The sequence below is a fragment of the Zingiber officinale genome, chromosome 4A, assembly GCF_018446385.1.
Source record: "Zingiber officinale cultivar Zhangliang chromosome 4A, Zo_v1.1, whole genome shotgun sequence".
Taxonomy (NCBI): Eukaryota; Viridiplantae; Streptophyta; class Magnoliopsida; order Zingiberales; family Zingiberaceae; genus Zingiber; species Zingiber officinale.
Window position 1 is genome coordinate 160111275 of NC_055992.1, and position 15488 is coordinate 160126762.

General features: G+C 38.1%; 2 protein-coding genes across 2 annotated transcripts; one reads left to right on the top strand and one right to left on the bottom strand.

The window, feature by feature from the left end:
* The first annotated feature begins 1893 nt into the window (after positions 1–1893).
* LOC121972993 (major pollen allergen Lol p 11-like) lies at positions 1894–2962 on the top strand. Its single transcript, XM_042524596.1, has 2 exons — positions 1894–2546; positions 2634–2962. Exons 1-2 carry the CDS (start codon positions 2381–2383, stop codon positions 2960–2962), a joined length of 495 nt encoding a protein of 164 aa, XP_042380530.1. The 5' UTR covers positions 1894–2380.
* Positions 2963–4191: 1229 nt separating this feature from the next.
* On the bottom strand, positions 4192–13861 carry LOC121971963 (major facilitator superfamily domain-containing protein 12-like). The gene is made up of 13 exons (XM_042523516.1): positions 13456–13861; positions 12432–12654; positions 10860–10929; positions 9690–9886; positions 9528–9603; positions 9320–9400; positions 9171–9250; positions 8803–8929; positions 8017–8076; positions 7194–7244; positions 6948–7106; positions 5088–5220; positions 4192–4639 (listed from the first exon to the last, which is right to left on the bottom strand). The coding sequence occupies exons 2-13, from the start codon at positions 12602–12604 to the stop codon at positions 4461–4463; spliced, it is 1386 nt and encodes a 461-aa protein (XP_042379450.1). The 5' UTR covers positions 12605–12654; positions 13456–13861; the 3' UTR covers positions 4192–4460.
* Between the last annotated feature and the right edge of the window lie 1627 nt (positions 13862–15488).

Sequence of the window (15488 nt, forward strand, 5' to 3'; positions counted from 1 at the left end):
CGGCTTCCCGAATTCTTTGTCGCCGATCGGCTGAGGGAGATCGCCGTCCGGCATTCCGCGGCACAGGATGAGCCACGAAGGGAAGACTTCGACAATCCCTGGTGTTGTGCGTATCCGTCTGGTGGAAGGAGCAGAACATCGGGGTCCATTTCTTCTTTGGCTTGCTTCGAGCGGCAGCTACTTCTTGTACCTGGGACCTTACACGAGGGGATCGGATTGCTTCTGCCCTCGGTCCTCTAGGTGGCTGCTGAGTGGCGTGCTGTTTCCGTTCGGCCTGAATAGGTGCCCGCTCTGTCGGAGTTTCCTTTTTCCGGGCGGCTTGCGCTTCTTCCACGTTAATGTACTCGTTGGCCCGATGTAGAATGTGATCATAATCTCGGGGCGGCTTGCGGATGAGCGATCGGAAGAAGTCGCCATCCACTAGGCCTTGTGTGAAGGCATTCATCATGGTCTCTGATGTGGCCGTTGGAATATCCATCGCCACTTGGTTGAATCGCTGGATGTAAGCACGAAGCGATTCTCTCGGCTCTTGCTTGATGGCGAACAAGCTGACACTTGTCTTCTGATAACGCCGACTGCTAGCGAAGTGGTGGAGGAAGGCCGTTCGGAAGTCCTTGAAGCTAGTGATAGATCCGTCCGGCAGCCTCCGAAACCACCGTTGAGCCGATCCCGAGAGAGTTGTAAGGAAGACGCGGCACTTTACTCCGTCTGTATACTGATGGAGTGTAGCTGTGTTATCAAACTTACCCAGATGATCATCTGGGTCCGTTGTTCCGTTGTACTCTCCGATCGTCGGAGGCACGTAATGCTTGGGCAAAGGGTCTCGTAGAATGGCCTCCGAGAATTGGCGATTGATCCGCTCGGGAGATGAATCTGCTCGGGGAGCTTTCCCCTTTCTGGCGTCTCGCCTGGGCATTTCGTCAGAAGAAGATCCTCTATCTTTCCGAGCTGGTACGGTTTCAGGGGTGCGGAATAAGGCCCGATGGAACGCCACGGTGGCTTGAGGTGCTTCCGCTCGGCCACCCGACGCAGATGTTGCTTGTTGCTCCTGCCGCTCGGCTGCCTCTTTCTGTTTCTGCTCCACAAGTTTGGCGGCCCTCATCTCGACCAGAGCGTCCAACTCTTCTTGTGAGAGTGCCACATTGTGTATCCTTCCAGCCTCGTCCATTGTCTCTGCTCAGATGCAGGTGCGTTCCCACAGACGGCGCCAATTTGATCCTGTCTGAACTAGGAGTCAACGGACGCTGGGGACGTGGCGCTCCCTGCTGGATCCTTGAGTGCTCCGGCGAACCTGCAACAAAACCGAGCCGGGGGGGGTGTCCCGGCGACGGCCCTCCGACGCTCAAGTCAGGCGAGGAAATAGCAAAGAAGTGGCTTCAGAGATCCAGACGCGCGTACCTCCGGTGAAGAAATGGAGGCCTTATATAGAACTATCGAAAGAGCCCAGGCACGTCGATCGAAGCAGTCATCTGCTTTACACCATACCCAAGTATGGGCCTGTCAGAAGAGCATATATGAGGCCATACTGCTACTGTATCCACCTCTCCCTGATGTGACGGCGAGAGCTTCCATCGTGCAATCTCGGGTACGGCCTTATCATCAGACGTGCCTTCTCTGACATCCCATATCTCGAGACAAGCGCATAGGCCGCTCGGCTACCTTTGTACCCTCGCCCTTATCTTGGCCGAGCGGACCACCCGCTCGGCCCTTAGGTCCCAGCCGAGCGGACTCCTGCTCGGCCCTTAGATCCTCCTGCCTTGGCGTCAGAAACCCAAGCCCATGGATGGGTTATCTATAGCTCCGCTCGGACCATTATCCGCTGGGCCAGCCCTCCATCCGTCCTTAGGCTGGGACCCTTCAGAGGGTGGGCCCCCCATTCTTACCGCCGGATCACACATATATCCAACATAAATTAATGGAATAAATTTCCATATATGGTCATGATGACTGACATTTCCTAGGCAAATAAAATGGTTAAAAATATATCTTTTATTTTATTAGAGAATAAAAGGTTTTAATTTTCATTAGAAGTTAAATTTATTAATTAAAGAGGAGAATCTAATATTTATAATGGTTAAAGTTATTATATTATAGGTAATGATCATATTAATTAAATATGAGATCTATCAATCCTAATATTTTTTTGTTAAATATATTTTACAACAAATAAGTAAAAACAAGTATACATACGAGTGGTACACCAACAAAATCTCCTATTCATTGGTTCATAGAGAAAGTCACCCTTCATCCGTTAAGAGAAACGTGCACCACCCCATGAAGAATCAAAGACATTACTATATATTTACAGGGAACAAAACTTTACAATTTCATCAATCGCTTTCATCTCCCATTGTCTTCGACAAGTTTCTACTCGATCAACATGGCGATTCGTTCCCTTGCGCTCGCTACCTTTTGCCTCTTCTTGACCTTCCTTAGCTTTGTCGGTACCGTTGTTTCTTCGCATCCCGCTATCATCATAGAAGGGCGTGTGTATTGCGATACTTGTCGGGCCGGTTTTGAAACCACCGCAACCACATACGTTGACGGTAAAATTGTGTTTATACAAGGATTAAATCTCACATTCCAATTTACATTACTAAATGAATAAATTGGTTCTTTTTTATTTGGAATAGGTGCAAAAGTGAAACTACAATGCAAAAATTTTACAAGTGGTGAAGTCACTTATACAAGTGAAGCGGTGACCGATAAGTCGGGAACTTATCATGTCTCGGTGGACAACGATCATCAAGAAGAAACTTGTGGAATGCAACTAGTCGAGAGTTCTCAAAGTGATTGTTCAGAGATCAACGATGGGAGGAACTACGCTCCTGTCGTAGTTACTCACAATGTGGGAATCGCTTCGAATGTTCGATATGCCAATTCTTTGGGGTTCTTGAAGGATCAACCACTTTCCAATTGCGGCCAAATACTTGTGCAGTATGCTCTGGGAACGGATGAATGAGGAAGTTGAATACTCGTAGTTGGAAAGGGCTTATGTTATTAGCCTAAATAATTTATTATTATTATTATTATTTTATCAAATTTCTAAATGAAGAAATTCATCTATAATATATTTTATTTATTTCGTTCATTTGTCTTGTAACATGATGGATTACTTTGTCGAATGGAGAAGTGATGAATTTATTATTTTTATTTTATGTGTTTATTTTTTGAAAAGTAATTTATGGCTAAGAATGATTCACTAATTTTTCTATCTATTTTACATCAAGTTAATAAAATAAATAAAGAAATTGGCCGAACATTTTGATCAATTTTATATGCAAATCAGCAGAGTAGAATTAGTATTGGAAGGTAATTAATAAATTCTTTATGAATTTTTAATGAGAAAAGGATGTTTTTCTTAAAAAATAATGAAGATAATCTTTGTTTTTTTGGTAACATTTGTAAGCAGATAATTACTCATCTTTATGATATTATTTTTCTTATTTCATCTAACGAGAGCATTTCGAGCTGGATCAAAAAATATTCAATTTGTATTCGAAATTATTGAATTCGAACATATTCAAATATTTTTTTGAGCCGAATTTGAACCTATACTATTTTGTTCGATTGTTCACAAATTGCTCGCGAGCCGAATTCGAATCAAATTCTAATTATTTTTACATAATGTTAACTTAAATATATTTAAATTAAGATTTGAATAACTCGAACCAAATTCAAATTTAAGACATTTTTAATTATAGTTCAAATATGCTCTAATCAATCAAGATTAGAATAATTCGAATTGAATTTGAGCTCGAATTTTATTTTTAATTGAGCTTGAGTCAAAACTATTTGTATTTTTGAGCTTTGAATATCATAAACATTTTCGAGCTCAAAATCAAATATTAATATTTTCATATTATTCAGGTCCATCCGTTTGTATCCCTACATCAATAGAGAGTCGTTTCATTCTTATCAAAGAAATACCTAGTTACTCTTGCCTTTGAAATAATAAAATGTTTTTCTTTGTAAAATCTGAAAGAACAAGATGTAAAAATCACTATATAGGATAATGTTTACCAAACTTCGAAACTTAATTTTGGATTATTGTTCTTCTTTTTCATAGTAACTTAAATGTAAGCAACATAAAAAACTGAAGAATATTGAATAAATTGGAACACAATCTAGATCTATGCGTCACTAGCTCTAGAAAGAAATCTTTTTTTACCCATTATATCAGTCAAAAAATTAATCCAGGAAAAAATGTTTACATATTGATTTTTAAACCTTGGCATCGATCATCACCATTTACAAAGAGGTGAGTTGAATGGCTTCAACTCATATGATGTTAGACTATACAGTAGAATCTTATGAATATGGTTGTTCTATTTCTTAGTACTAAGAAACAACTGATGCATGTGCATGAAACAGATGATCTCGAGGCTCAAAATCAACTCCTGAATCGAGAGATTCAAAGTTGTGTGTGCATGCAACATCCATTTCAGTTTCCGGTTAAGTTATGCAAGAAGGGGTTCAACCAGTGTGACTGAACGGGCCGAACAGGCATCAGGTAGCTTCATGGTATACGTGATAGCAGCAGAAATAAGAGCACAAGTTGCAGGAATCACTCCCAGGCCGTATCTTGTTACTGAGTAGCTGATATGGTTGTCAAGTTTCTGCATCGGATCAGATGATTCTGAAGAGAAAAGGGTTGTCAGTTTAGATCTAATTGACAAACTGGAAAGGAATTTCTTTCATTTGAATAAGAACATTAAACATGAACTTGAAAGAGATAATCTTATCGTAACAACAAGTTATTATGACGGTTAGAAAAGGACAACAATCTGATAAAGAAAAACAGAATGAAGGAGGCTTTGATGGTTAGATGAAATTGGAAAAAGTTACAGGGAAAAGGAATGGGATCCTACAAGAAAGAACCTAAAATGAACAAGAGATTGCAATTGAAGGCTAAAGCAGTATTCTTCAACATATTGTCATAATTACAAAATAGTCTAAAGAAGATACATCAGTCTAATCATCATGAACCTAAAACATCAAGCTTACTACCAATGAGAAAAAGCAATTGATGGGTCATATGGACCACAATTAGCATGATCACAAATGTAACTTGCTTATCATTTTACCTTGATAGGACTCAAGAGCATATAAAGCAAGGCCACACGACAATTTATCCACAAAACTAAGTGATCCATACACAAACCCACTTCCATTTAGATCTTCACCAACCAGCATGCTTTCCATGCTAATTCCAGTAACCTGCCTCAGAAAAAGAAAAGGTAGATACAAGTGACAACTTTAACATAAGTGAGTTTAGAGTATAACCAAACTTCAGTTTACATTCCCAAAGCTAATATATAAAAGGAAAGCATGAGTCTTTAAACAGAAACTTCATTAAGTAAAAAAAATGCAACTACTAAGAAGCATTGAAACATAATTAAAATTCAATATCAAAAGGTTAAAAGTCAAGTGGGATAAGACTTGGTTGTTGTTGTATCAATAGGTTGAAAGTCAAGTTCGACATAGATGAGAAAGAAGAGCTTAACTGCTATGGAATTAACAATGTATATTCAAGGTAAATTTGTATGGAAATCATTAGTAGTTGAATTAATTAGTATTGGTAATTCATGAATTGTTTTTCTCTATGTAGTCTCTAACTAATTGGATTTTAAGACTACTAATGTAATTATCAGAATTCATGGGTGTGAGCAAGTAATCCATTGTGCCTATATAAGGTCCCCAATGTAATTGTTGAAGTTCATGGGCATGGGCCGGTAATCCATATTGTCTATATATTAAGATAACTTTCCCTCCTAAATGACTAGCCATTTTGGAATTATATGGACTTCGGGTCACTTAAACAAACATATTAAAGTTTATACCTACGAGACATGGAAGGGCATGAGGGATTGAGTCTCCTATGGTCTAGATTTACTAAAGTTAGATCCTCTTAAAGTGATTACTCATTTTGAGTTGGAATGGACTCCTAATCTAGGGTCTGTGCTCCGTGTGGGGGCAACTATAGGTTGTTCCACTGGAGTAGATCATCTGATACTGAGCGAGTGGGCTTGTTGATGATGTGCTAGTTTAGAGGGAGAAGGGATAGATAGGTAATTTCATGAGAGAAAAAAATTTTAAAAAAAAATCTTCATAGGTTCAGAAAAAAAGTTGGGTGTTTAATCTTCCCAACTTTCTTTCCTCACTTTTCTCCCAAAGAAATAAGATTTTACAAAATTTATCTTCCTTGCTTCACTAAATTTTCTCTCCCATACTTTCTGTCCCAGCAAATAGTGGGCTGGGGAGAGTTACATGTATGCAAACTTCAAAAGACAATCTACAAATATATGTCAAACCACATCAACCATTGTGACGCGTGTCAGTGCAGAGTGCTAAATCTCACTTGATACTAACTTAAAGAGCATGATTTTAAAAAATTATCATGATGCACAAGAAATTGGTCCCATATCACAATGGATAATTGTTATTTCTAGAGTGGTGGTAGAGTTTTGTTTATGTTGATGATATCATGTTGACTGTTTGTCAACCTTGTCAGGATTCAAACCTTGAGATGGTTAGTGACTAGTGAATAAACCAGTAGCGCTACTTGGGTTGATATGCCAGGAATGACAAATCATATAGTTTTCATAGGAGGTTTCCCCCTTAGATTTGCATTTCAAAATCCAATTCTTTGGGCTTATAACTTGGACGGAGTTTCCTACTTCACCTTCAAGAAAGGAATAGTGAAACACTATGTTGACTGCAGTCTTGTTGATTGAAATATATACTTTGGTTCTCTGTACAAGTTATCAATTTGGGACAAACAACCTCTTCCTAGATAAAGGAGCCTCTTTTTCCATCTTTTTTTCTTTTACCAATATGGTGTACAAATGAGATAAAGATGGATTTGTCAGATAGTTAGTTTGGGATTACGTAAATATTTGACAAGCAACTTGAAGTTCTTGTGCCATATAATGTCATAAACATACCATCATCAAAGCATTAGCAGCACCAATGATCACAGATAGAGGGTACATCAGGTTGTGCATTCTGCCAGGAAGAACAAATACTCCTGCCCCAGAAAAGATCCACAGAATGGCTCCAGCAGTAAAGAATATCTTAAGGCGCAATCCAGACCATCTAATCTCCTGCATTAATTCCACGTTTTACTCTTGATATTAGAGATATTAAATTATTAACACTTGCAAAATATATCAACATCAAGATAGACAGACCTGAAGAACAACAGACACTAGAAAGCTGCAAATATAAATTATGGCAGGAACCTGAGATTAAAGGAGGAAAATATTAGAATTTATATTCACGAGCACAGTCTACTAAAAATTCCAATTAATATTGGAACTTTTGAAGAATCTACAACTAAGTACTTTCTACAAATAATTCATGTCATATAAATAGTGTTTTACTATTCATTTTAAAATAATCAAATATGTAATAAACCCCAAAGGAAAAATTATTCACGTTTAAGACATTGCAAACGATGCATTAAAATTCTTGTCTTGTGGGTATAAATAGATTTCTCTCTTTATTTGTTATTTATTCCTTCATTTTTCTGAAAGGTACATTTTCATAATAGTTTATGCCATTAAGATAATCAAATATGTAATAAACCCCTAGTGCATTTTAACGAATAAATTTAAAATTGACATTTTCGTAATAGTTTATGCTATTAAGATCAGCAGTTAGCCAGTCAAATCTAAACATGAAACTAGAGCCAAGGTCATGAAATTGCTCTCCCTACTTTTCTTTGTTATTCACATGCTAATTCGCTAGTCCTCTCTCTGGTTATTATCACAATTCTTCCCTACATCCAACCATGACCTAGCTTAATTCTGCAGGGAGTGTTATCCTGAAGCAGGATATCATAAATATATGGTTGGATCCTTTCCTAACTAGCTCAGCTATTGGGACAAGAGAGTAGCGAATCACAACTAAAAAAGTTGATATTTACAATTACATAGAGATTCATAAACATACGAATCCACATGCATTGTTAACATAATCGGTTAAGTGGATGGTAAGTATTTTATCTTTTACCGAAGCTTTTGATGAACGGCCCATACCCAATTCCTTTGTGACATAAGAAGCAAGAAGTGCCTGACAAAAAAATGATGTAAATGTCATTGCAAACCCCAACCAAATCATAAAAATCAGAGATACCAACTCCTTTTATTTAGATTTCAAATGAATTCTTGACAGCTAACAATCACAAAATGATGGTTTTCAGAACGAATATAGTAGATTGGCCACTCAAAGCACGCATCAAAACAACATGAAAATGAAAGAAATATGTAATAACAGTATTTGTACATCATTTTTGAGAAAAAAACAATGTTGAAAGAGATCATATCAAACAATTGCAAATAAAATGGGAGTTCTGGTTTACAAATGCATGAAGAAGCTTCCAAAAATTTGCACTGCCAAAATATATCCCATGAAACAAATTCTTTATTGAAAGAAGCAAAGAAAAATCTTGCTTTGTTAAATACAACATCAACTAAAAGATCCACTGTTAGACTATATAAGGGGGAAGCACCATAACACCTCTATCATAGAATAATATTATTCCTTTTCCACTTCAACTCACTCATTCTACTTAAATTCAAGAAAACATGAAACTATAAGCAGGCCAACATCATTTTTTTTTAAATTACATAGATAAATATGGTTAGCTACATGTGCTCATAATATAACAAGTAATGTAGTAAACTATCCTAACCAATCATAAGCTCCTGCCACCATGAGAAATCAACTGCAGGAAGAATAGAACATTCATTTTCAAATCTTAACTGACAACACACTAACAAATGGAAACATGTTTACCTGTGACACATTTGCCACTAGTCGGGTGAGCATATAAACAAGGGCAACTTGATAATAGAGAATTTTCTTAAACCAATGAGTCCATGAGATACCAGAAAGCTTTCTACATTCAAATTGCAGTTTCAACCTGCATGACGAAAATAAAACACATAGCCTAAGATCGACATACAGAGTTTATGCAAACATTCACTAGTTTGTTAAAATCATCTGAAGTAGGTAGCAGCCCAAGTTTATCACAAATTTTGATGACATCGAGCTGTACAGCTTGGTATACCTCATACTGAACTTGTACAATTCAACAGCTGAAAGAACTGGCACTACAGAATACTTGAATAGAATATGAGTGGAACATAGAAAAAAAAACTTACTTTGGTTCTTTGGTTCCAATCAGGAACACAACTACAAAGCAACATCCAAAAAATATGGACAAGTATGCAATCCAATGGTACTGTGCAATAAAAAGGAGATATAAGATAAAAGAGAGAAATACAATATTTGGGAGTGAATGTGAACTTACCTGGAGCTTGATATCAACATAGTCTTTAGCATAGACACTGAACACGCATAATGCAATTGCATAAAGACTAAGATTGGCCACCTTCAATGACAATAAATTGAAACAAATGGTTTTCAGTAATTTGAGCTATATCTAGCAACATATCACTAATTGCAGAAGTTTGACATTCTGACACACAATAAACAAGAGACGATGAAAGGCATATAACCATTGAGAAGGCATTACGGCAACTTGCAAGTGAAACTCTGCTTGTTGGATTAAGAGTCATGCAATTCACCATTGACCTTGAAAAAAGGAGGAAAAATCATGGATTAACAGTCAGATACAGATCAATGGATAACTAAAAAGAATCCTCCAAGAAGAGCATTACATGTGTGAAACTTGCGTAACAGCCCAGCCTACATTGAAGATTGCAGCAAAGGTGCTGTAACCAATAGTTTGCAATGTAGTGGAATTGCTGCCCATAACTTTACAGGGAAGGCAACTACCAAAAACTGACGAAAAAGAGACAGCCACTAATAAAGATCCACCAGCATGCCATAACTTGAAATGTCCATAGCGGTCTATCTGGTGAAACAAATACACTTTTCAGAAAAAGTGTCACATTGTATTTCAGTATTTCATTAAATTTAGAAATCACACTATTCAAGCTAGTATGATTTTAGTAGGATATTAATGTCAGTCCTAAATCCCAATCCCGTATGAAAAAGATTATAGTTGCATTAGGCTTAGATAACATGAGTTAAAAATTGTCTAAGCGTATAGCTGACCATAAATAGTTAGGACAAACATAACTAATGGCAATGGTATGATGCCCTCATGCATTAAAATTCTTTTAGCTGCGGATATGAAGTCAAAAACTATCATTTAAGGAATGGGATAATATTATTTAAAGAAATTTAAGAGAGTTTATCCTTCTAACTATTCACTTTCATGTTCAAATTTGACCTGTTAAACTAGATTTTATAGGTAATTACCTGGTAAATCAAACAAATAAATACTTGCACCTTTTAATCAGACAGCCCAAAGTTGTCATATAAACAAAATTCATTGTGAAGGAGATTTCTCAGATACATGAATCCCATTTATGAGTTTCTTTTGAATTCTGATAAGTTTATGGTTCATGATAACTCAAGTTGCATTAAATCACAAGGAAAAAAATAAATCACATGTGAAATTGTGCCAATTTGTTGCAAGCAGAATAATAATACAAAGAAATTTAGCATTACAAATATAAGGAGCTCTAAAATTATTTTGAAAAACAAAAGAATGTAGGGAACTCTCAAAACCTATACATGGATATATTTTATGAAGAAGACGCCATCTATTCAACAATCAAAATCTGTAAACAATCAACTAACAAATAGAAAAAGGTTTAGTGAAACTAGAAAGTAAAAATTATACATAGAACAGAGGGTTCAGAAATTTGGTCAGAAGCTACTAGAAGAATTTGATACAGTATGTTTATAGTAGAATGCTATTATACTTGTGATTTAAATCTAACATGTCTATTGGAAAAATAAAAAAAACAAATATTTACCAGCTCGCCAACAAATATTGTGGTGAAGGCATCAGCAACCTGGCCAGATAGCATGACAGTTGCCGCATCCCTGTAATATTTTAAAATTGTTTACATATCACATACCTATTCTCAGTTTTGATCACCCAAAAAAAATTTGAAAGAGTTTGTTAGGTAACAAAAAATTAGATTAATTAAGATGATGCATTAATGACATTAGGCAATATATCCGTAATCCAATGTATAGCTTCAATTTTCTCTAACATGAGACACTCCCTATTTCAGTTGTTCGAAGCCCAAACAAATTTGACATCTCTTTCAATTACTTTCTTAGTTTAGAAGAATATGTGATATACCAATGCATAAGCTGAATCCTACTAATCATATGCATAGTTTGAAATGGGTAGCACTGTCAAAATGTATTGCTTTAGTAAATTAATGAAACTCAATGTTGATCGACAAGGTTAGTCTCTTGTGCATTTCTTGTGTCAATAAAATTTAATTTAATTGACTATCTAATTGATGTATTCTTATTTTCATCATTAAGTGAAAGGGTATTAAGAAATAAAACTCATATAAACTTATTTTGTCATACTTTGAAGCATGCCAAAGCATGTCAAGTAACACAATACAGGGACAATTTTGTGTCATTCCCATCAAAGACCGAAACTTTAGCATGACCTTAGTATGTAGTTTAGTGTTCTCTTCCTTTTTTTTAAAAAAAAAAAATTATACTATTTCTATCGATGACAGAAACTTTGACATGGGTTGAAATCTTAATCCTGATCTTATGAATATTCTTGTTCCAACCTTCCCCTAGCCATGCAGAGATTCTTATAACTATTGACAATTGAATCATTTGGGTAGTCTTTCACCTTTCTCTCAAAATTTTGCATATGTATAACATGTTACTCTTCAAACACTAAAATCAATCAAAGTTCATCTCTATCTCTTTTCCACCACAGGCATGCAAGAATAACCAAATATATTTTCAGAAGCTTGGTTTCCTTCATTAATAAAACCAGAAATGAAAGGAGAAAAAAATATGAATGGCTCTATAGAGAAGAAATTAAAGATCAAGAAGTATAATAAGAAAAGAAAGGATAAGGAAATAAGAAAAGAAAGGATAAGGAAATGAAGTAATATTTACAATTGTCAATGAGTCTAGGGCACAACAAAACTTAATGGAAAATTTCTCTTATTTCTTTCATTATGAGGTAACTTCATTTTCCCCCCTTTTTTTATGGTCATATCATTTCACAAGAAGCCATGCCAATCTAAAAGAGAAGGGATAAACCATCAATGATTGCCATAAGCAGTTCATAAATAACTTGTTTTTTATGCTTTTTACATTCAGTATGAATGAAGAAGATCAAAAGTAGCAGATAAAACAAACAAATGGATTGAACATAACATGTTTAGGTGTAATGACAAATTCTATGACATACTCAATTTAGTGATCACAAAAATATATTCTCACCAAAGCATCTTTAATCTGTCAATGTGCAAGTACTAATTGAAAGAAAAAGGAAAGACAAAAAAATCCACTAAAAAGTTGAAAGCAAAGGGAACACCGGAACACCATTCTATTACCTTGGACTTAATCCCATATTTGTTAAGAACAACAACAAATAAGTAAACCAGCATGCTGATGTGATATCATTTAGCATGTGACCAACACCATATGATAAAGTAGCTAATCTTCCCAATGGCTGAACATTTTGTGCTTCTTCTGATGATTCCTCGCTAGTTGAATGATGAACCATAGTAAAGCTTAAGGTCAATTTTCCTCCAGAAAATAGCAATCTTTAATTCCCTACACAAAGGAAAAAAGATACAATCAATTGCATGAAAATTTAGACCTACTTGGGAAACATGCATCAATCACAGTTATGCACAGGACTTGTCACCATATATTTAAGTTGTTAAGCTTTCATGGTTTTGTTAAGTAGACAAAATCAGTAAAGATTTTCACAAAGCTTTTTTGACCCAAAAGATATTAGATTATATTAATAATGCAAAACAGAGCTCAAGTTAATTTGGGGAAATTTGCGAGAGTTAAATACTGAGTGGAGAGCGAAAATTGTTTCTGGAACTTCCCTTCCTCGCTAAGGATTGTTCCAACTGATTCCTAGATCTAATTCTAAGCCCAATTTTATATTAAAGTGAACCTACAATCAAACTGAGGTTAAAATAAAGTAAATCCATCAAATTTCCATCTCACTCGGAGTTTTGAAGATTGAACCTATCTTGCACCATGTACTCTCTCCTAGTTACAGAAGAAAATTTATCTCGCTCAGAGTTTTGACGATACTTTTCTTGCGGACGCCACACAATACAAGCACCAACTTATCAACCACACTCAAAACAAAACGAACTTATTAGAAGGAATGAGCAAAAGTTTAAGGATCCTCAAACCGTAGCAAAAAAAAAAAAAAGTAGTTTTTAACAGGCCGTAGACCCTCCACTAGCAACAGAACCCATGGCCACAAAGATAAGCACTTAAAGAGTATCTCCCAAGAACCAAACAAGCATGCAAGATATCATACAAAAGCAATTCACCGAGCTCGCATAACATCGAGCGAGCAAAAAAAAAAAAAAGGAGTCGGGCGCCTACCTCCGAGACGGGTTCAGAGATTTCGAACCCTAACCGCGGCGTGGAAGAAGAAAGCTGTGGAGAGAATTAAAGGAAGATAAATGCAGACTTGTGATGGCGTGATGGCATCGAAAGAAGGAAGAAAGATCGCTCCCCCACCACCAACGGCGCCGTTGTTCTTTTCGCAGAGTCCAAACCTCCGTTCTATCCTTCCCTTCCTCCCGGCGGATATCTCCAATAATAAGGTTTAGTGTAAGAACCTCTTCCAATTCGGCTCGTCGCCATTCAGATCTACGCTAATGATCCAGATCCAAGCCACGCAGCCGGGGCTTGCGCCATTCAAGCGTGTTTACTCCTCTTGCCTCCGCGGCGCCAACCAAATTTTGGATATTTTCGTCCGGGGCCGGGGCACGCCGAGGCGTATGAAAGGTCGCAGAGACCGGTTGGTGTCCACGTCCGCAGAAGAAAAAAAAACAGTCTCTAACCAACCTTTTGGGAGTCGGAATGCATTATTTTCACATGAATATTCATTGAATATTTCAGACGTACACACTTCGACTTCCTTTTCGGTAAATTTGAGATATATAATTGACCCATGAGGTGAGAGAGTTTACATGGGGTGAGAGAAGATTGACAAGAGAGAAACGGAAAACAAAAAAAAAAACAAGGGGGAAGGAAGGGAAATGAGAGGGAGGGAAGGTTTGTTATTTGGCTAAGAGGAAAGGAAAAGAAATGAGAGATAATTAGAGAAAGTTATTAAATTATTTTTATTTTTAAATTAGATATTTTATAATATTAATATTTATTTTATAAATATAAATTAGATATTTTTAATAATATTTTTTTTTATATTATTGATCCTGTCCGAATCGCCAATACAAAGGACGCTGGGCATGTGGCGCGCTCCTAGTCGATGGCGTAGGCCTCCGTCGGGTCACGCGAGGCTCCGGCGAACCTGCACAGAAGTCGGGCCGGGAAAGGTTCCCGGCGGCGACCCTCCGACGCTCAAGTCAGACAAGCAAACAGTGTAAAAGGGTGGCTCCAGAGATGTTTCTTGCGCGTACCTCCGGCGAAGTGAGAGGCTCTATATATAGAGCGAGGAGAGAACTAACGCACGTTCACCGAGGTACAGACGTGTCAGCAACCCATACCTCGGTATGCACTTGTCAGAGAGCTTACCTGACACCATACTGCTACAGTCCGAGCATGTCTTCGATGGGACAACAGGACACCCCGTTGTCAGACTAGGAGTATGACGTAGCCATACGACTTGATGGCTGTCAGAGGGCGTTCCCTTCCTTTACCTACCGCCCGGCCGGGACGTCCGTACGGCCGACCGGGCGAAGAACGTCGTCCAGACGGCCTTAATACCCTACGTCGGCCGGGCGGCACGTCCTTCCGCTCGGTCATTATGTACTGCGTCATTGAGCGTCGGAACCCTGGTCCTTACCAGGGTGCCTTTTACTACCAGATGTCCCGTTCTTCCAAGTCCGGTCGGCTCGTCCTTCTCTGACGGGCTCGTCCTTCTCCGGCGGGCCACTGGGCCCTTTGACCTACCCGTGGCGTTGACCCCTCATTATGGGGTTCCGGATTCTTACCACCGGATCACTTGCCTCCCCCTCGAGTCTAGTCGAAGGAGGCGAAGTCCGACTGACTGGACTGCCGATCTTGACTGAGCAATGATCCTTGCATTAGTCCGCTCGGCAAGGCACAAGGATGCTCATCCGTTCGGCAGTATCTTGTCTGTGCCTTGTGCTTCTCTTGGAATTCATGTCCAATGCTCCCCCCCACTATTTATCACGTGCTCTGCGCACGGTAAAGGGAGCTCATTAAATGCGGCCAGTATCCCGTTGACACGTGGCGATCGTGTGCTTGTCAGCGTATGGCGGTGGCGTCACTTCCGATGGGACAGTCGCCGTTCGAAATGAACGGCCGGATGATGATCTGGGTATCCGTGACCTGGATCAGACGGTGGACAATAATGGCGGCCGCCCATATAAAGCTCCCGACCCATGTTCCTCGCCGCATTTCGTCCTCCTCTTTTCCAGACACCC

Coding starts and splice junctions, on each gene's coding strand:
- LOC121972993 (XM_042524596.1), top strand. CDS start 2,381: ATGGCGATTCGTTCCCTTGCGCTCGCTACCTTTTGCCTCTTCTTGACC. Junction 2,547..2,633: donor CGCAACCACATACGTTGACG/GTAAAATTGTGT, acceptor TATTTGGAATAG/GTGCAAAAGTGAAACTACAA.
- LOC121971963 (XM_042523516.1), bottom strand. CDS start 12,604: ATGGTTCATCATTCAACTAGCGAGGAATCATCAGAAGAAGCACAAAAT. Junction 8,930..9,170: donor ATTGGAACCAAAGAACCAAA/GTAAGTTTTTTT, acceptor TTCGTCATGCAG/GTTGAAACTGCAATTTGAAT. Junction 4,640..5,087: donor TGCTCTTGAGTCCTATCAAG/GTAAAATGATAA, acceptor TTTTCTCTTCAG/AATCATCTGATCCGATGCAG.